The 21,220-nt window shown below is 39.9% G+C and overlaps 1 protein-coding gene across 7 annotated transcripts in view; it reads left to right on the forward strand.

The window, feature by feature from the left end:
- PPFIBP2 (PPFIA binding protein 2) overlaps positions 1-21,220 on the forward strand; it is a 210,665-nt gene that overhangs the window by 112,995 nt on the left and 76,450 nt on the right. For all 7 annotated transcript variants that reach the window (XM_030560305.1, XM_030560306.1, XM_030560308.1 and 4 more), the window contains 2 exons: positions 7,447-7,539; positions 13,426-13,539. In XM_030560305.1, coding sequence (XP_030416165.1) covers positions 7,447-7,539; positions 13,426-13,539 — 207 coding nt within the window. The remainder of the gene's footprint in view (positions 1-7,446; positions 7,540-13,425; positions 13,540-21,220) is intronic.

Genomic DNA, 21,220 nt, shown 5'->3' on the forward strand with positions numbered 1-21,220 from the left:
ACTGGTCTAATTAATTTAGTGAAGGATGTGAGAGGGAGCAGAATGGACAACCCTCTCACATTTGTTGGCTGGAAAGGCCAGGGAGGGGGGAAATAAAATATTAGATTTTCCAAATGCCAGCACATCTGCCATATCCAGCCATCCAGTTCAGAGCAAAGAATTTCAGCAAATGTTCATGCTATCTAAGAGCGTATAAGTTCCTCTGGCTCTGCCTTGCTTAGTTTCAGATCATGTGCTTTTAGGTCTGTCTAGCTGGCTACTGTTCTCCCTCATCCTAACCAAACATGAGAGATGGGCTAGGGGAGAAACCTGTTGGCTGCTTGTTTCATTCCATCCAGGTGAACAGAAAAAGAAGAGCAATTTATCCAGCAACTCCTCAAAAATCCTATACAGTCAGGTAGCTCTAAAACATTAATGAATTGGATTCGGATTACAATCCTATTTGAGATTCAAATAATATCCTCAAATACAAATATCTCACAAATAATATGCTATGTGCCCATTGCTACACAATTGTTGTGGAATGGAAGTAGTGACCCCAATGAGACCCAGAAAAGTGATAGAGGTGGGAATTACATATTTTTCTCATTAGCATTGACCCCATACTAGACTGATCCTGAAAAAAGCAGGTAGAGGAATGAGGTGTTCTTTCTTCAATCTGGATGCAAATGACAAATCACAGGTTCTCAGATTGTGGTCCATGGACTGCTACTAGTCAGTGGAAAACTGGTTGGTCGCACGCTGCTGGCTCCGCTTCTTTGTTCATAGCTGCCAAATTGCAACAGAAGACAGAATACATTATGCATGTCCTTAATACTACTTTTTCCATGCATGCAATTGCCATAGTTGCCCCAGGGAACGTATTCAATTCCCTGTGGAATTGGAGATGGTTCATGTGATTGTGAATGGGATGGGAGGAGAACTATGACACAAGCTCCCTATTAAGGTATGGGCGCCTTGCCAAAAAAGTTTGAGAATCGCTGATCTAAATGTCTGTGAGCTTTATTATATTCTTTCAATATGGCTTCCTTAGAATTAGTGCTGAATTACTGTGCTTCAATGTACTGACCAACTTATCAAGCTTGACAAAGATTCCTGAAGCTGAAATTTAACATGCACAAGGAAACCATAGATTGACCCATATTGAATTTATTATTTTCCATATGTCCTTGCTTAAAGGCCTTACTTTTGCAGGCTGTGGAGCATTCAGCTATGAGAGTTAATACAGGAAACCTGAATTCTGGCTTTCCTTCTATATGGGACAATAAGCTGTGTTCTGAATCCAGTCTCCTATGAAAATAAAATGAGACATGGCACGAAGCTTGAAAAATCCATGCATACCCAGACCAAGAGCTTCTCTGACCTCCAATTCATAAAATTAAAGTAGCTAATGGTGGTGGTCTGATTTATTTCTCCTTTTTCCTCTTACAGCTCAATCTGTGTACTTCTTAGTGATTAATTCTGATGTTCTTATAAAATGAATACTTCTAGAGCATGTCCTGAAATTTTTGTGACACTCTTGCCATATAACATTTAAGCTTCTTGGAAGAGGAATGGCTAATGACTAGATTACATAAATGAGAGCACAGCAAGTGCTTCCAATACATAACAGCATTTTATCTAAGCTAGAAGAGAGCATGATATGACAGAGAGAATCTAAGGCCACGTCCAGACTAGGTATTAAAATCGATTTTAGATATGCAACTTCAGCTACGGGAATAACGTAGCTGAAGTCGAATTTCTAAAATCGAGGTACTCACCCGTCTGGACGGCGCGGCATCGATGTCCGCGCTCTCTGTGTCGATTCCGGAACTCCGTTCGGGTTGATGGAGTTCCGGAATCGATGTAAGCGCGCTGGGATCGATACATCGCGTCCAGACTAGACGCGATATCGATCCCCGAGCAATTGATTTTAACCGACGATGCCGCGGGTTAGTCTGGACGTGGGCATAGACACCGAAGATGTTTAAGACATTGAAGCAAATGCTGGGATAAACCTCTATGTGAAAACTTTTACTTTAACTGGGAAAACAATTGTAGATGTCACACAGAGCATGCTGGGTTAAGGAGAATGTTTGCATTTATACATAATGCATTCTTAAAACAAACAGGCACTGAAGTGCTGCCACAATTCTGAAAATTGGTTTCAGACTGTGTCTAGACTTACAGCTGTGTAGAGTTCATATGCTGCACAACCCCCTAGCACCGGCATAAACAGCAGTATAGATGGTGAAGCACTGCTTAGGTGGGCAGAACCTTATGATTTTTACCCTAAACAGCTCTTTACACACCCAAGCAGTGCCTTCTCTCTCTATACTGCAATTTTTAACAGTGTGGTGGTGTCCCACCGCCAGAGCCTTTCCCGATGGACTGTGGCAGTAGGAAGACACCAGAGAGAGGCTCCAGCCTGTGATCAGGGAGGCAGCAGGGAAAGATCCTCTCCTTGCTATCAGAGACTTTCCCCACCACAAGGAAATGCTGGAGCTTGTCAGTACCACAGGGAAAGGCTCTGGCAAGGGGAAGGCAGCGGGGAAAGGCATCATTTCTGTTTCCACAGTGGAAAATTGAACATTTTGGCCAAAACTGAAATTTCCCCAAAGAAAATTTTGATTTTGCAGAAAAGGCATTTGCCATCAGAAAATAATTTTTACAGAAAATTCCTGACCAGCTCTGTAATTAACACATTTTAGTTTATAAACTGCAGACTTAATTTATCAAAGGTTTACTCATCACACATGTTTACTTTTGGTCTTTCAAGTTTGGTCCTCAGACTTAATATTTTTGTTGTCACTGTGATAAGTCTTGCTGGTCCGGGCTTTTGGCGCTATGTCTTTTAATCAAGTACTTTAAGATCTTGTGATTTTAGTGTCAAAGGTCCCACATTCAGTCCTTGTTGGTATCTATCTGCATTGGTTTAGAGTAAACTAAATAATCTACCTTTACAACTGCAGAAAGTACTCCAACCATTCTCAGATGGTCTTGGGCTATATTACATTGTTTTAATCTTGTCTTTGTTCACCACAAATATTGCCCAAGTCTTAAACAACTGCTACATATCAGTCTACTACTTTTATTTAACAGCTCATCTTGTTTGCACTTATCTGACAACTACAGACAGTAGCTCACTCATGCTAACCTGTTAGCAAAGCTGATATTTTCTGCTCACATGAAAATGATTCACTAGCTTTTATATGGATATTGAATAATACACTTTCAATTGGGGATGTTTCACAAGCATACAACAAGGCAGACAATGTGGGTACAGCAAAGTACCTCAGTTATCTGTGATTTGATGCTGATCTAATTCTTTTAGATAGCTGACTCTTCAGGTACAACTTTGAACCCTGTTTATGTTTCATGACAAGTTAGTTATGGCAAAAAATGTGATATTCATTTAATTCATTGTGCTGTACAATCTTTCCCCTAAACGTAAGCGGCCACAGACCTGTTTCTGAAAAACAATGTAGCAAAAAGGGAAAACCAGCAGAAAAAGAGTATATCATACAAAATTCATCATCTTTTTCATCGCAAACACAATCTTATTTTTTTGTTAGAAGCTTCTCCTGCACAGGTCTTGAAATCTAGAACCACATTTCTGTCTCTCCCCCCACAGTAGCCCTCTTTTCTCCCTTGAATATTGCCTGTCCTGTTGAGATTAAACTAAATGGAAGTTTGAAAAATTGCAGGAGAGCCTACCTACTTCAAGATTCCTGTACAAACTCTTGAAAGAACCATTATCTTTATCATCGCTGGCCTTATAGTCAAAGACAGAACATTATCAGCAACTAAGCAAGCTAAGTACATTTTCTAACAGCAACAAAATTGCATCATATTTTATTTTCCCAGGTTTGAGCCCAACTACGCAGCCAAAGAAGATTAGTTACTGGGGATGCTTGTAATATTGAAAGCATCGATGTGGCTCGTCTTCTTACAAAACTCAGTCAGACATCCCAGAGAGGAATTCTATATTCTAGGAAGCTGAGTGAGCCACAATACTTCTAGCAAAAATGCACAACATGGTCAAATGTGAAATCTTTGAAAACTAACAGAATATTATTCACCACTCTAAAAGCTAATTTAATATTAAACTGTAAATTCCAAGGGAGAAATTCACCCCCATGCAGAAGTGGCCAGCAAAAAGACTGTGCACTGCTTTTGGCTCCTTACAACAGGGTTTAGGCAGGACTAGTGGTGCATATGCTTTGTGCTGGCTTCCTGTGACCCTAAGTGAATTTGCAGTGAGGATTACAATTTCAGGCTTGGAAATAATGATCTGGAGGATGGTGTGGACTGCACTTTCAGCAAGTTTGCAGATGCACTAAACTGGGAGGAGTGGTGGATACGCTGGACGGTAGGGATAGGATACAGAGGGACCTACACAAATTAGAGGATGGCGCCAAAAGAAACCTGATGAGGTTCAACAAGGACAAGTGCAGAGTCCTGCACTTAGAACGGAAGTTCACTCTTACAGACTAGGGACCAAATGGCTAGGAAGTAGTTCTGCAGAAAATACCTAGGGGTTACAGTGGACAAGAAGCTTGATATGAATCAACAGTATGCCCTTGTTGCCAAGAAGGCTAACAGCATTTTGGGCTCCATAAGTAGAGGCATTGCCAGCAGATCGAGGGATGTGATCAGTCCCCTCTATTCGACGTTGATGAGGCCTCATCTGGAGTAATGTGTCCAGTTTTGGGCCCCACACTACAAGAAGAATGTGGAAAATTGGAAAGAGTCCAGTGGAGAGCAACAAAAATGATTAGGGGGCTGGAGCACATGACTTATGAGGAGAGGCTGAGGGAACTGGGATTGTTTAATCTGCAGAAGAGAAGAATAAGGAGCAATTTGATAGCTGCTTTCAACTACCTAAAAGGGGGTTCCGAAGAGGATGAATCTAGACTGTTCTCAGTGGTACCTGATGACAGAACAATGAGTAATGGTCACAAGTTGCAATGGGGGAGGTTTGGATTGGATATTAGGAAAAACTTTTTCACTAGGAGGGTGGTGAAGCACTGGACTGGATTACCTACGGAGATGGTGGAATCTTCTTCCTTAGAGGTTTTTAAGGTCAGGCTTGACAAAGCCCTGGCTGGGATGATTTAGTTGGGAATTGGTCCTGCTTTGAGCAGGGAGATTGGACTAGATGATCTCCTGAGGTCTCTTCCAACCCTAATATTCTATGATTCTAGTCTGTCTTATTATTTCCTAGTGATTCCCAACATCGTTAGCTTTTTTGACTGCTGCTGTATATTGAGTGGATGTTTTCAGAGAACTATTCACAATGACTCCCAAGATCTCTTTATTGAGTGGTAAGAGCTAATTTAGATCCCATCAGATTTATATTTTAATGTATAGTTGGGATTACATTTTCCAATGTGCATTACTTTGCATTATTAACATTGAATTTCATCTGCTGTTTTGTTGCCCAGTCACCCAGTTTTGTGAGATCCCTTTGTAACTCCTCGCGGTCTGCTTTGGACTTAACTATCTTGAGTAGTTTTGTATCATCTGCAAATTTTGCCACTTCACTGTTTACCCATTTTTCCAAATCATAGTAAGAGACACCTCAGCCCACAAGAGCTTACAAGTGAAATAGAAAAAACAAAGGGTGGAAGATAGGAAATATTATAATCCCCGTTTTATATACTGGAGGGGAGGCAGAAGGGATAGATCTTCTGACTTTGCAAATTGGCAAAACTATGTTGAAATCAATGGAGATACACTTATTTGCACACATTGGAGGTCTGGCCTTAGTGACTTGTCCATAGTACCATCCTTTCCTGTTGTTGCCTAGTGTGGTATCTGCTATCGTAGCAATTTGCCGCATGTTCTTCAAAAATTACTAATATGTGGAGTTGCTCCTGCATCACTGAAGACAAAAGGAGTTTTGCAGTTGACTTTAGTTGGAAGCAGAATTAGGCAGTATTTCAGTAGATTGTGCTGTTGTATACAGATTTTTCCTTTGCATACATTTCACAGCTTTCCACTGTCTTCCTTTCAGAATCACTGCAGACACTGTGGCACTATTGATTGTTATTAAGCCCCATAATTGGATGGTCACTGACAATGACATTTAATACTATGTTCTAATTTGACATTTGCTTTTTTCCTGTCTGCTCTGCACAGTGAGTTTACTTTAGAAATCTAATTAAACAGCTGCAGTAGTTCCTGATAAGTTGCTAGCTGAACAAGGTAATAATAACCTATTAACAAGGATTCATTTTCCCCTTGCATTGTTTTTATAGTAATTATGTTGCTTAAAAATGTATCTACTGAGCTGTAGCCTATAAAATACAAGGTAGCTTTTTGTGGTCTACTTCGACTGAAAAAACAGAGCAAAGGACTTGAAGTAGGTTCTGTAGAGTCTTACATGTTGGAAGAATTATGGAAGGATTTATTTCTCAGCAGGGTTTTTAAAGCCTGAACTTATATTGAATATTGTTAAATTTTAAATTGTCTCCATTATAAACATAAGATATTTTTAATAAATTCATAATAAAAGAGAAAATGTCATATTTTCCTGTAGCCTTTTCTTGGGGACTTAGTTGCAATGCAAGCTATACTCTGGAGTTACTTTAAAAATGTAAAGTGGATCCTTAAATGGCTTTCCTGCATGAGCTATAATTAATACGAAGTCTTATTGACTAAGGATGTCAAAGTAGTATAATTCAGTGTGCTTCTGTGCATAGTCTTCATAGTTCTTAGTTTTTATCATTTCCACCAATGGGTCCAAGATACAAAGTTTGGTTCTTGAAGTGAAATTTAACATTCCAAAGATGGCAGGTGTCCAAAGCCAGTGGTTCAGTTAGACTCACCTGTCGTTTCTATAGGATTTGCTGCTTTTCTTCAGAAAGTTGCAGCTGATCACCATAGAGGCTGGATTCTTTCATATTTTTGGTCTAATAAACAAACATTTATTTTCAGGAGTTCACTACCAAGATGTTCACAAAGTTGCATATTAGCACAAATATTTGCATTGCAGTTATGAATTTCCAACCTATCTGTGATATTTTCAGTGGAAGTTTGCATGACAAATGGACAGCAGAAAGAAATGCCTGCCATGTAATACCTTACCTTAGGCTCACTAATGGCTGATGGTACACTGATTCCAGTTCAAGCCACAATCAGTATTCCACTGAATTTAGAAAAGTGTTAGTAGGCACAAAGGCCAGGAGTGACATGAAATTCTACTGGATGTCATTCTTGAACTTTGAGTCAATTCAGAAGTATTGATCTCTAGAACTAAGAAGTTATCTAAAATTCTGCTGCACTTAAACTGCTTATGGCATACCAGATTGCTCTTGGCAGATCATATTTAGTATAATATGTGTATTTATTTTGCATTATTGCAACTCCCCTGGTTCTATATTACTTTTCATTATGTTTGCTATTGCTTGACATTTTAATTTCAGTGATTTGTTTAAATTCTTAGTATATCATTATCTTCAGTCTCAGGTGAATCATCTTTCTTCTGCTAACAATGAAACCTATCAAGAACGACTGGCACGATTAGAGGGTGATAAAGAGTCCCTCATATTGCAGGTATGTATAGTAGCGTACTATCAACATATTTGGTATTCAATGGATAAAAGTTAGAGGGAGTCCGGAAAGAGACATGAAGCCAAACACCTTGGTTCTGTTAGATCAATAAGAATATGTTAAGTGCAGAAACATTTACTGGCCATGGAATATGAAATTGTCATTGGATGTGAGGAAGGCTTGCAGCTAACCAGACTGGCCTCCAACATGATTGATATTTGTATGTAACACAGAGATAGGAGAGAAGAGAATGAATAAGCAAGAAGAAAAATCAAATCATAAATAGTGGACATGTCAGTTGACTTTATTCACAGCATTCTGTAAAATCCACAAAAAGTACACTGTAGAGTGACCAGATGTGGCAGGTCAAAGAGATTGCTCTGAGTTTGTGAGATTGTCCCAGTTGGTTCTATGGAGAACATGGTTCTGTGCAAATTTCTATAATTGTCTGGCAACTGGATGTTTGGCTCTTGTGCCCAATTCTCTCCCATCTTCCTGTGCTTCCACTTCCTCTGTCGTGATCCACCTGCCACAAATACTCCCTCTCTTTCTTCTTTGGTGCCTGTCCCCACCCTCCCTCCCCCCCGCTGGTGTAAATCCTCAGAAGTCAGTGGAGTTATTCTGACATATAGCAGCTGAGGATCTGACCCTCAGGATTTATGACTGAGTATGAGGATCCAGTTGCCCCACTCTCTTTTTTTCTATTATAGTTGTTCTTCCATGCATGAGAATATATAATGTGATCTGAGAAGTCCCATAGTTTGTTGTTCAGCAGCATACTCTGAATTCAAAGGTGAAGTGATAGATCCAGTGGTCCTGCGGTTGTAGGGAGAATGTGAGGAACTTGGAACAGGAGAAATGAGGGAACTGGAAAGGTGGGATCAAGGGAAAGTTACAGAGGGCAGGAAGAGACTCCCTCCATAGTAGCATGGTTCCTTCACACATGCTCCTTCCACTCTCCAGGTGACACGAGACTCTCCAGGTGTCTCATTCTTCTCTACCCCATGACTCAAACCACAGCCAGACATCAATATCACTGTATTCCCATTGCCTAATCCCTCTTCAGAAATGTGTTTAAAATCTGGCTTTCCCAAATCTCGTTTCTCTGTCAAGAAGCAGAGAGAGCAGTAGGTTCTGTGATCATTCCTTGCCTTTGGATTGTAGCTGAGCTGTTTTACTTCCTTAAAATCTGAGGGGATGGAAGAATTTGGCAATAAATCCAGCGGAAAATAAGTCTGAAACCAGTTCAGTTTCTTTCAGGTTTTCTGCTTCCCAGTTTATAAGCTTTTTTCAAAAGCAGGACCTCTGTCCCACGTGAATAAGTTTTATTCTTGGGCAAATAAAACTATGCATAAGGTAAAATCAAGGTCCTTGAGTCTTTCTGAATATTTTTACTTTCCTTTACTAGGCTGCACAGTGTCTGTTCCTAAAGCCCAAAGCAGAAGTCTCTCTAGATATGCAATCTTTATCTATCCTTTTCTCTCTGCAAGTGACTCCTAGGTCACATATCCATAATACATGTGGGTTTATATTCTCTGTTAATCTCAGTAATGAGCTTCTGTGAACTAGTTTTCAGTTGCATGTGTTTCTGTTCACACTTGCTTTAATTAACTGAGTAACGTTTTCATTACCAATGTAAAATAAGCAGTAAACCTCTTAAGAGACATACTCTTTTGGCTTGGTTCGAATTCTTAATTCCTGTCTAATTAGAACTGCTATTGGCAAAAACCTTAGCAGTAAAACTTCTGTTTGAAACTTGGTTTAAAACCATACATGTTTAGTTCTAAGCATGGCTGAGACACCTACTTTGGGTCTGTGTACAAAGGAATTTAATAAAATTGCTTCAAAAATTTGTTCTGAATGCTCCCGAAAGCCGGATCAAAGTTGCTTATTCAACATATTGATCTCATTCACTTTCCCACCCCACCTCACATTATTTCCTGTTCGTGTTACAGTAGCACTCACAAGGCCCCATCCAAGACTAGTGCCCCATTGTAAAAGACCATTGCTGCCCTAAAGCGCTCACAGTCTAAATCAGTGGTGTCCATACTTCTTAGCTTGAGTCACAGAGGCGCCTGCCCCCATTCCACCTCTTCCCCTAAGGCCTCAGCCCCACCCTGCCTCTTCCTTCTCTGCCTCTTCCCACCCCTGCTCAACCCCTACCCCGGGTCTTCCAACTCCATTCCACCCCCTCCCCTGAGCGCGCCCCACCCTCACTCCTTCCCCTCCCACTCAGCATCTCTTGCACACGTGGAACCGCTGATCAGGATGGACGAGAGGTGCTGGGAGTGAGGGGAAAGTGCTGATCGGCAGAGCTGCTGGCAGGTGGGAAGCGCTGGAGGAGGAGGAGCTGATCAGTGGGACTTTTTTCCCCATGGGTGCTCCAGCAAGAGGGCAAGGTGAGATGAGGGAGTGACTGGTGCACATTGCTCTGCTGCTATCCCCACATGGTGTATGTTTTCTTAGGGACCATAGTCCATTGGCACAAGGTTAAGTAGCCTCTAGGCTGCTTAGAGCATTCCTGGTCCACACAGAGCAGCTGGAGATGAAGCAGTGGAAAAGGCAGTGCCCCCTACCTCTACCCTGTAGTGAGTGGGCTGACTCAAACACCTCTGCTTTAAATCTTTCAGAGTTAAATTCTCTCCCATCAAGCCTCACCACTGACCAGTGCTTCTCAGTTTTGCCAAAAGTGCTGTATAGATTAGAGATGCCGCATCAACCTGCTGTAGCCCTGAGACAGTTTATGGGAGTTCATGCAAGTGCCTCTTTTCTCCTATATTGCCTAGTTTTTCAAAGCTCTCACCTTTGGGCTCTCAAACAATAAACATGTGCAAAGCCAAGGAAGTGAGTTAAAAGAAAAGGACTTTCTCTATAGGCTTTAGTGGGTTTTGACGACTGAGGCTGGTGGTTTATGCGGGAACATTGCTCTATGCACAATTCAGTGATTCCCAGAGGAGCTGGCAGATGTGAGACTTAACAGAGGAGAAACTATGTCATTTTAAGCTACTAATGTGCCTCTTAGCTTAGCTATTGGAACATTCAGCAGTACTTCTAAAGCTGCTGGGATTTTATTAAATGCCTATGCAGGTCACCTTTTCCTTGGGGATTACAGTGTTTACCCAATTACACCGTAACCTTTTAAACAGAACTTGCATTCTCTCTTATAGTGACAGCTGCAGGGAGCAAACTAAAAAGGAGGATTCTATACATCTTTTTCTCCCTGTCCCCTTATCTCTACTCATCACCTCCTTTCTCATCTGTCCGTTTCCCTGCCATCTTCATTTCATGGAAAAAATGGACAACCTAATTAAGTATTTAAGCAGCAGCAGCTTTCCCTATAGAACCCATGTCTCTTGCTGGGGTGCTTTTCATGCTGCTCAGATGTGTCTGTGTTTGTTGCTTCTTTTCTTTCCTTAAAATTCTGCCTACCTATTTATCTGTGTTCATCTGGACTCTCCCCTGGAACCAAAAACTATAAAGGAAGTAACAGAAAATACCCCTTTTCCTTTCTCTCTCTTACTCTTTTGTCTCCCCTCCCTCCCACCAAATCTCTTCATAAATAAGGAAAGGTGGACTATCAAACTGCTCCCTCTGCAGCGAATTCAATTGATCATCCTATCAAACCGCTCCCTCTGCAGCGAATTCAATTGATCATCCTTTCCTTTGGGTTAGCAGGTGGGTTCAAAAGCCTGCAAATATCTAAGCAGTGCCTCTTCTTTAGTGCCTCTTCTTAAAGGGCTGTCTGACAAGCAGACTTTTTTTAAAGTAGGTGGGTCCTGCTGGCCCATTTGAAGGTTTTGGAGATTCTCCTCAAGGACAGCGGCTTATCTAGTTGTTGTTGTGCTGCAGCTGGGCGTGACGGCTGAGGAAAGGTTGTGTTTAGCAGGAGTTTAGAAGCCTGAAGTTACATTCTATCTAAAGTAATAGCCAGGGCTGAATAAATTCTCAGAATGAAGGCTGAGGTGTTTGTAGCAAACTAAAGCTCCAGGGCTGAAGGATTTATTAGCCCAGGGTAGAGAAGGACAGTCAAACCCTTGCTTATGATAGTTGATACATATTGAACCACTTGACTCTATATGGCGAGGCGAGGCTGCATAATTAGGGATACAAATTCAGAAATCCTGATGTGAGACTATGTTTTAGCATAAAATTATTTCAGAAGATTTTTAACCGTGTTCCTGGCATGACACCCAAGCATTTGGTAGCTCTGCAACACATTCCTGCGGCTCAGAAAATACGTCATTCAGCAAGCTTGGCTGCAGATGCTCCTCTTGTCTGCCAGGGGCCACCGTGGTGCCTGCTCTGCAGCAGCCAGGCAGCCTCTTCCCATGCCGGAGCTGAACGGGAAAGGAGCATCTGGCAGTGGTGGCAGTGTGGGGACAGAAGGTTGGGGGGGCCCAGTACTGGCCCCTCCATGCTTCCAACTACACTGAGTTTTGTGCAACTCCCTATGCTATCCCTGCCGTGGTTTGGGACAGCGTATGTTTACCATAAGTGGTTACATGCAAATTAATTGAAAATGTGGAAATTTACTTATTAAATTTTAAACACCGTGCTTCAAAATGCACAAAACTTGGCCATTCTGCACTTTATTTTTAAAGTGTTTAAATATCTGCATTACTATGGATGTAAGAAGGCCTGAAATTTAACTTCCAGAGATACAGTGCGCGTCAGTCACAATGCGTTGTTCTATGAAATCTCATTCATTCCTTTATAGCCACTTTTAGAAAGAAAAAAGAAAGAACTTAAACAAAAATGAACTTGTCGCACAAATTTCAGTTTGATTTTAATTATATTACTGCCAAGAAATTAGAAGTTAAATCTGCAATTTCATCCTTGTTGTTTGTTTTTGGGGGGATTGTTGTGCATAAATAAGATCTTTAGGAACTGTCGTTTTTGTTCTCTGTTTGTACAGCACCTAGCACAATGGGGGTCCTGGTCCATGACTGGGTCTCTTAGGGTTACCCAAATGCTAATAAATAATAACAACAATGAACTAATATATGAGATTATGCAGCATGGACTGCATCACCTAGGCCTACAGGGTAGATTTTCAAATCTCTGTAGTGTTATGCTGAATACATCTTTTGAGTTTTAATAAGTTTCTGAGTTAAGCTATTGGGCTCTTCTTATTACAGCTTACTCTTTTTGTAAACCAGTTTGTACCACCATTCTTACAGTTCCTTAAGAGTATTACTAATTGGTTCCTTTGCAGCGATTCATCCCTTGTATTTCAGTTCTTTTGCATTCGTTTTGGCTTGTAAAGCTTGGAAATTTTGTGGGGGTAAAGTTTTGTCAAGGCTAAAACATGCCTTTTACATATTACATTTTTATAGCTTCACAAAGCTTTATTGATAGGTAAGTTGTTCTCAGGTTCTTGTAAGTAGTACTTTAATTGGTTCGTTTCCTGAAGAACAGTTTTATTGTTTATCTACTTCAAGGAGTGAAGTGCATGACACTTCAGAAGCTGAAATAACAATGCATGTTCTAATGCCACTTAAAACATTAACATTCTATGCTTTTTTTTTTTAAAAGAGAGTGTTTACTGTACACATTGGTATATGATTTACTCAGGCTGCTTATACATAGTCTTCCAGAGATGTTTTGTCTTTATTTTTTTTTAATTTTAAAACAAGTATAAGAAAGATGACTGATGTTTTTAAAGCAAAGATGTTGTGAAACAGGCTATGAGGTAAGATTCAAAATTTGTGTTTGTTTTGCTAGAGGAAGATGATATGATACTCAGGAATGTGAAACTTTTAAGGACTTTCAGTGACAGACTGGATATAAAAATACATTGTATGCTGGACTGTTTGGTTAATAAGGTTAGCTGACATTTATTTATAGTAATTTCAAAGGTGTTCTCCTTGCTTTGTTCTCAAATTACAGGTGAGTGTCCTCACGGATCAGGTGGAGGCCCAAGGAGAGAAAATCCGGGACCTAGAAGTCTGTCTTGAGGGGCATCAGCTAAAACTTAATGCTACTGAAGAAATGCTTCAACAGGTAAAGTCTAGTGGGAAGGATTCTTATGCAATCTCTTTCAAGATGGAGGAACATGTATTCATGCTTCTGAATCTGTTATGCCCTGAGTAAATGGATATAGAAAAGTTTTTTGTCTCCTTTTATTGTGTCTGTTGCCTTGAACGATATTTTCATAATACGTTTGTTTGCTTTCTTGGTGTACATGGATTTTACTGGTCTGTTGTATAACACTGTAAGCAGTAGGCATGTAAAATGAAGCCACTGTATAGTATTCAGAATAGTCAAACAAATTAAGCTGGAGGAGGGCTGGAGAGATGGTTGAATAACTTGTTAGACAAGTTAAATATAATAACAAAATACCAGTTTCTGTAGGGCTTAATTTTATAATGTGCACTGCTTTAAACTGTGTCCTACTTTCATGTGGTTGGGTTTGAAGCTGAATTTTAAACTCATTCGAGGTTGAAATGAATTAGGCTAAAATTTTCTTTATTCATTTTTATGAGCTTTCTTTTTCTCTTCTCAAAGAGAGCTACTATATAAAGCTGTTTTTCCTTACTTCTAGCCATGTGCTTACAAAACCACAGTTCACTTTCAGTTTGCTGTTCAACTTAACCCATCCATGCCATTTCACAGCAGGAGATGAGGGAGTAGAATACACCATAAAGTAAATACAGTTAAGCATTTCATACAGCAGTGACAGTTTCGGAGTGACAGAGATTATGAAGAAGTTGGTCTCTGCAATTTTCCATGTTACCAACAAGAGGTACTGGAAATGCTGAGTGTCTGCAGGTAATTTAGATTATTGATATTTAGGAAAGAGTAGAGAATTAAATAGATCTTAAAATCAAGGCTGTAGATTTCTAGGACAAAATTATTGGTAAGCTTATTTGCTTTGATGTTATCCAAGTGTTATCTACACTTAGTTTTAGATAATACAAAATATGTATGACTTTAAATTATTACTGCGTTGTCTTCATTTATATAGACATTCTCCATGTTCATGTTAATAGTGTTTCTGGTACACAAATATTAGGTAAACAGTGGCAGTCAACATATAGTAAAGTTGGTTCATGTCTCTCTTTAAAATCACAATTTTCGTATGCACATCTTAACCAACATGATTTCTTGGTAATATTAATGGTCGCAAACTTTTTAAGTTGGGGGAAGTTGGATTCACCCGTATAAACTCAGCTAAATTTTGAAAAATGCCAATTTTAACACCTATGATTTTCTATTCAGAAGGTGAATCTCTGGAAAAGAATGGCAGCTGTTAAGAATGTGAAACATCAGAAATAGAATACACGCATTCCTAGTCAGATCAGAGAGGATATTTTTCTAGATCAGTGAGGGTGGAGTCCAGGTGCTGAGGGAGTGGGGCTTGGTGGGACCAGGGATCCGAGGGCAGCTGATTGGGGCTCAGTGGGGGTCCAAGTGTAGGGGCTTGGTAGAGTGATGCAGGAGGGATGGGACTCAGTGGGGTGGAAGTTCAGGTGCAGGGTGCTCGGGGGTAGGGGTCCGGATGCATGGAGGTTGGGCAGATGGGGGCAGCTCTCCATACAGTGATCCCTCCACCCGTGGCTGGGGAGCAATGGAGGCAGCCAAGGAAGGTTCCTGTGGATGGGTCTAACCCAGTCGCTGCCCCAGGAGTGGCCTGTGCAGAGGAAGAGGAAGTCTCTCTGCAGCTAGTGCCCAGCACACAGCAGGATCCACTGGCAGGGGTGTTCCCAGTCCTGCTCATCCCTGGCTCCAGGATCACTTTCTGTAGTGAACGAGAGAGACAGAATCTTGCACGCACACCCAGTCGCACCCCCGGAGGTGGTAATTTATGACTGCTTGCTGGAACAGGGGTGCTGGAACAATTTTTATAGTGGGAGTGCTGAGAGCCATTGAACCAAGCTGTGAAGCTTGTAAATAATGGAATCCACTTGAAGCCAGAGGATGTGGCAGCATCCCTAGTTCCAGCACTTACACTTCTTGGCTGCTCCTGATTCCCAAACCAGATACACCTGCTCAGGACCACTGTCTGGGAGGGGCATGTGATTCAATTATTCCACAGGGAAAGAGTAAAATCTGCCAGGGACATTAGTTCTGCCCTTGCGCAGTGGTGCAGAATTCCCCCAAGAGTAAACATTATAGCTATTTAACTCTTGTGTAAACTGAAGCACAGAGACTTTTAGATCCTGATTCTGCAATGAGTTACATATCAGTGGACCTTAACAGCTTCACAGGGCTAACTGCAGGATCAAGCCCCAAGGGATTTAGCCAGGATCATACCACAAAGCAGAGAGAGAGACAGGAACAGATCGCAGGAGACCTGACTCTCAAGTCTATTATTAAACTATTGCATGCGGTATTTGCTTTGTTTAAATTAAACCTACACATTCTATACGTGGTTTGCGTTTTTGTTACCACTTCCATTGTTTTTGGGTAGGAGCATACAGTAAGGATAGGCATAAACTGGTGATTTATTTATTATTTTTTCAAACAGCATGTAGAACAGGAGTCTCTTTATGAATTAAACATTACAAAATTTTATCTTCAGTTTAATTTTCCAGACACTGACTTGTTAATTTAGGTCCCAGCTGTGCAAAGATTTATATATGTGCTAAATTTGTACCATGCAAGTTTTAGATTTTCAAAAATATCTAAGGGAGGTAACAGTACAACTCCGCTTGCCATTCAGCAATACTTGCGCTGTTATCTCTCTTAGGTGTATTTGAAAATATCAGCCTTAATTTATAGTTGTATTGCTCAGCTACTGAATGTTGAGCTGCCTTGACTCTATCTTAGTGAATGGCAGTTCACTTTCTCTGCCTTTCTTGTGTTAAATAGTAAATGAAAAGGAAAAGATTATTCTCCATGCTTGGAAAAACTTAACGTGTAATAGAACCAGTCTAAGCCAAAATGCAACGTGGATCAGCATGTTCACTGTTCTGAAAATAACAATAATGTATGTTGTTCCAGAATGCGTTCTGGCTTTTTAATTTTATTTTCTAACAGATAATACAATTTGAGTTTCTCCCAAAGTTGCTTGTGCTCCAAAAGTGCTACACTTAGATGATGTTGTCTATTTTTTTATTGAGCTTGCTTAGATATGGTTTAATGACGTTCCTTTAGGAAGATATCTGATTATATCACTGCAACATCAGTATGTAATGCTACTCTAAAAAACACATACCAGCTGAACCTAGACTAGCAGAGACTCGCCCAGGATGTAAGGGTGGGGCCATTGGCTAGGATCCTTTTGACTTATGATTTATGGGTGGTTATTTTGAACTCTGCTTTATAGCTGCAGTGCAAACACTTTACAAACAGTGGTTTAAAAATAAGCTACTCTTTGTGTATTAGTAGTATGCAAAATGTCCTTCCATTTCTTGTAGAGGATGACAAAGCAGAGTGTAGTGGAACAGCTCAGGTGCTAGAGAGTAGTCTTACATGTGACTGTGTCAAGATCAACTTCTCATGTCTTCTTGAAGAAACTTGTAATGGTGGTTCTGCTTTTACTAGGGCTTGATTCATAACCCAAGAGCTGTACTATGGGTCTTTTAAAGTCCATTGAAGACATAGGAGTCTTTGAATTGATTTCAGTGGGTTTTGGATAAAGCCTTAAATTTAGAAAATATGTATTCTGTCTTGTCAGAAATGAAGAAGAGGATCATGGGTATTATTGGGTATTTTTTCTTTTTCTTTTTTTTTTCCTTCTTTTTAAACCACTTAACATATAAGACTTTTCAAAAATCCATTGAAATCAGTGGAAAAACTTCTGTTGACTTTAACACTTTGGATAGGCCCTAAATATACGTCCCATTCTGACTGAGAGGAAATTCATCCTGAAGTGCTGAGAGTTGCTTAAAGTTTATTTTGATGTGTGAGTTCAATACTAGAGATTCCTGCGTTTATCCTCTTTGTCAAAAATAAATAAATAGGAGAGAAGAGAGTTTTGGCAGTTCCAGTGCAGGTCTTTGTTTTAGACAAGGCTTTAGTTCATAGATAGATAAACATTTTGTAGTTATATTGTCCATCTGTAGGTAAATTATAAAGGGTGAGGCAAGGTGCAGAATCCCTGCTCTGACTCACTACTGAAGATTGTCTTATTGTCTTAGCCTTGGAAGTGACTATCCAAGATTGACCAAGTAAATGAGTGCAAACAAGGCTGTGGTAACTTAATCTTCCAAGAGCAAGAAGGACTTGATTCCTCAGGCTAGTCTTGATTTTCAGCATGTTGTGCTTCTCCCTCATATCAGTCCCAATGCCTAGCTATGCTTTGACCGTTTGATTCCACCCGTTTTCCATAGAAATCCTGCATTTGGCATGTGATCAGCAATAGTCAATTCAGAGGACTCCGTGTAGTTTGTTGAGATAGTCTCCATAACATTATGACAAGAGATGTTTCCCACAAGGTCTATTGCCAAAGAGTCTTGGATCAGTCAGACTGTCTTCAGGACACTGTCGCTTAAGAATATAAATCGAAAATAAAGATCTGAACACAAATGGGTCTGTATTTATGTCCTTTTCTCCTCTTGGGGTGAGAGTCTGGCCAAACCATTTCATAGGTTTAAGAAGCAGGAGGAGGGTATTAAGGAACTCTGTCCTTGCTTGTGTTTTTGAAAGGGCTGGCCAGGATGCCACTGGAGAGCATGGTTCTCCCACAAGCACTAGGGCTTAAAAAACGCAGGGGGAAATGGTGCAAGGGCAGCAACTTTGTGTGTGATCCACTGTAGCCTGTAATTATTTCATTCTCGCTATCATCTTCCTGTATACGAGTGGGGCCAGATTCCTATCACAGTTACAGTGGTGTAAATCTGGAATAACTATTCACCTCATGGGGGTTTTGCTGCCCAGAAAAGGTCATACTGTCAAATTTCAGTTACCCAAGATACCAGAATGCAGACAAGTTTCAACACTTCTTACAATTGCAGCAAGTACTTGCAGTAGCTCGCTTGGTGCGAGCATTTTAAATGGCGATATATTCTGTGCTTTTTTGGTGGTAGTAAGTTTATAGTAGCAAACTGGCTAATCATGTGCTGTTTGCATAGGTGAGCATTGCACACCTTTTGCTAGTTTACATTAATATAGGTACTGCTCTGTTCTTCACACATATATGCAAAGGACTATTCAAATAGTCTGTGTATTGGTAAGTTCAGTGCTTTCCATTTGCTTGGCTATAGAATGTGCAAATGGTGAATCAGAGAGCTGTAATTTGCTGTCTGCTACTGTTTTGCACCATTTCATGGAGATTACACATGTACGTTGCTCTCAGCTGTGTTTTGAGTTAAGCAAGTATCTTATTTCTACCACAGCTGACACACAGCACTTGAAAAGTGCAGTCCTCATTAGTGGTGGTTCTTGCTGAATTTTGCTAACCAGGTAGGTCTCTAACCATTTTGTTTCAAAACTGCTTTAAGTAAAGATTAAAAGTACAAACTGACTCTTCAGCAGAATATTTCACACCATGTATTTGTGCAGAATAGTTTTTCTTAGCTGACTGAGAATCTTCTCTGTGATTTCTCTATTAATGTATAGCATGACTTTCCTCCTGTTCCTGTAGGCTACTGAATATCCTGGAACTTACTGTACTTACTTTATTTTTGGGCTATATAGACACTCTGCAGAGGCCTTTTTTCTAAAGTATCCTATTTCATTTAAACCTTCTTATAACAACTTTACAAGATCTGTACTTTTCCCAAGCCAGCAAAATCTGCTGTGTAAATTTGAAAGTGAGCAATAGCACATGTCCAGATTTAATTGGAATTATTAAATGCATGTTTTAATGTAAAAATAAAAAATGCTATTTTATACAATCTACTCTGAGCATTTCAGAAATAATCTGAACTTAGAAATAAGATGCAGGTTTAGGTTTGCTGTACATTGATCTGTGTGGTGTACATAATGTAACAGCTTGTGCATGGTTTTTCTTTATAATAATTCTGCTCTGGAATAATATTTTTCTGAGTTTTAAGAGGTAAAAGTCACTTTTTAAACAAGTTACTTTGTTTGACCAGTTATAAGAAATACTAATTAATGTTATAAAACAAGACATCTTTGTAGAATATGTTCTATTTTTACACTGGACTTTGACTCTAAATTTAAGATCCTCCTAAAACCTCTGTAGCCAAAATTACCCTTCTGCATCTCATGTATTATCTTTTTTACTTGAAAACCAACAACACAAATTTGTATTTTCTTTTCTTACAACTGCATATTTATTCAAGCTGGTTTCAAATTGCATATATACCACTGAAGTACTCTATAATTTCTCTGTAACAAAATGGGTTGTATTCAGTGGCTGAACTGTTCACTAGAAGCATCTGCTAGAAGATTAAAGTAATTGCTTCCAGATGGTATCCATTTCAAGAACTTTAAACTGTGCTTTATATCAAACCAAAAGTTACAGACTTTCTAGATCCAGGAGAGAACGTCAGCTGGTGTAAATAGTTACTTATTACATTGAATAGCACCTTATTGCTCAAACAGAACCATTAAAGTCAACATGGGTCTACTGAATGGATAAGATACACTGTTCTACGTGAGTAACTGTGGCAAAATCTTCATAAGGAAATACTATACAGTCTAGTCTAAGGAAAGATCTTGTATTGCATTGATGCACATGTTTTTGATACAGAATTTTTTTTTTAGTGGTGTTCCTGCAGTATCATGGTCCTTAACAATAATAAAGAAACTTCAAACCGATGTCAAACTCAAAAAGTACTCTAAACATTTCAGTTAAACAGTCAAACTAAGGTTTATATATGGGAGCCAAAGTGCAACAGTTGCAGCAGACCTGGTGCTCTAGCCTTTTTAATATGTTGTTGATTACTTCATACCAAGTTCACAGTAAGATACAAAGCTACATAAGAACGACCATACAGGTCAGACCAATGGTCCATCTAGCCCAATATCCTGTCTTCCAACAGTGACTGGTGCCAGATACTGCAGAGAGAATGAATGAAACAAGGCAATTATCAAGTGATCCATCCCATTGTCTAGTCTCAGCTTCTGGCAGTCAGAGGTTTAAGGATACCCAGAGCATGGAGTTGCATCCCTGACCATCTTGGCTACTAGCCATTGATGGATCTATCCTCAGTGAGCTTATCTAATTCTTTTTAAATCCCAGTTATATGTTTGGCCTTCACCACATGGCAACAAGTTCCACAGGTTGACTGTGCACAAAAAGTACTTCCTTATGTTTGTTTTTAAACTGCTGCCTATTAATTTCATTAGGTAACCCCTACTTCTTGGTTTATGCGAGGGATAAATAAGACATTCCTCTTCAGTTTCTCCAAACTATTTATGATTTTATAGACCTCTTTCTGTATCCCCCCGTAGTTATCTCTTTTCTAACTGAACAGTCCCAGCGCTTGTCTACACATACAGCATAGCAGTGCGGCTGCACTACTGTAGTATTTAGTGAAGAAACTAAGCTGCTCCCATTGGTATAGGTATTCCATCTCCCCGAGAGGCGGTAACTATGTCAGGGGATAAGTTGATATAACTGCATTGCTCAGGGGTGTGGATTTTCCACACTCCTGAACCATGTAATGGAGACAAAACCCCAGACTTTTTTTCTCTCTCCTTGTATAGAAGCTGTTCCATATCCCTGATCATTTTTTATTGCATCTCTGTACTTTTTCTAATTCTATCTTTTTTGAGATGGGGCAGTACTGTGTGCAGTATTCAAGGTGTGGGCGTTTCATGGATTTAT

Source organism: Gopherus evgoodei, chromosome 4, assembly GCF_007399415.2.
Source record: "Gopherus evgoodei ecotype Sinaloan lineage chromosome 4, rGopEvg1_v1.p, whole genome shotgun sequence".
Taxonomy (NCBI): Eukaryota; Metazoa; Chordata; order Testudines; family Testudinidae; genus Gopherus; species Gopherus evgoodei.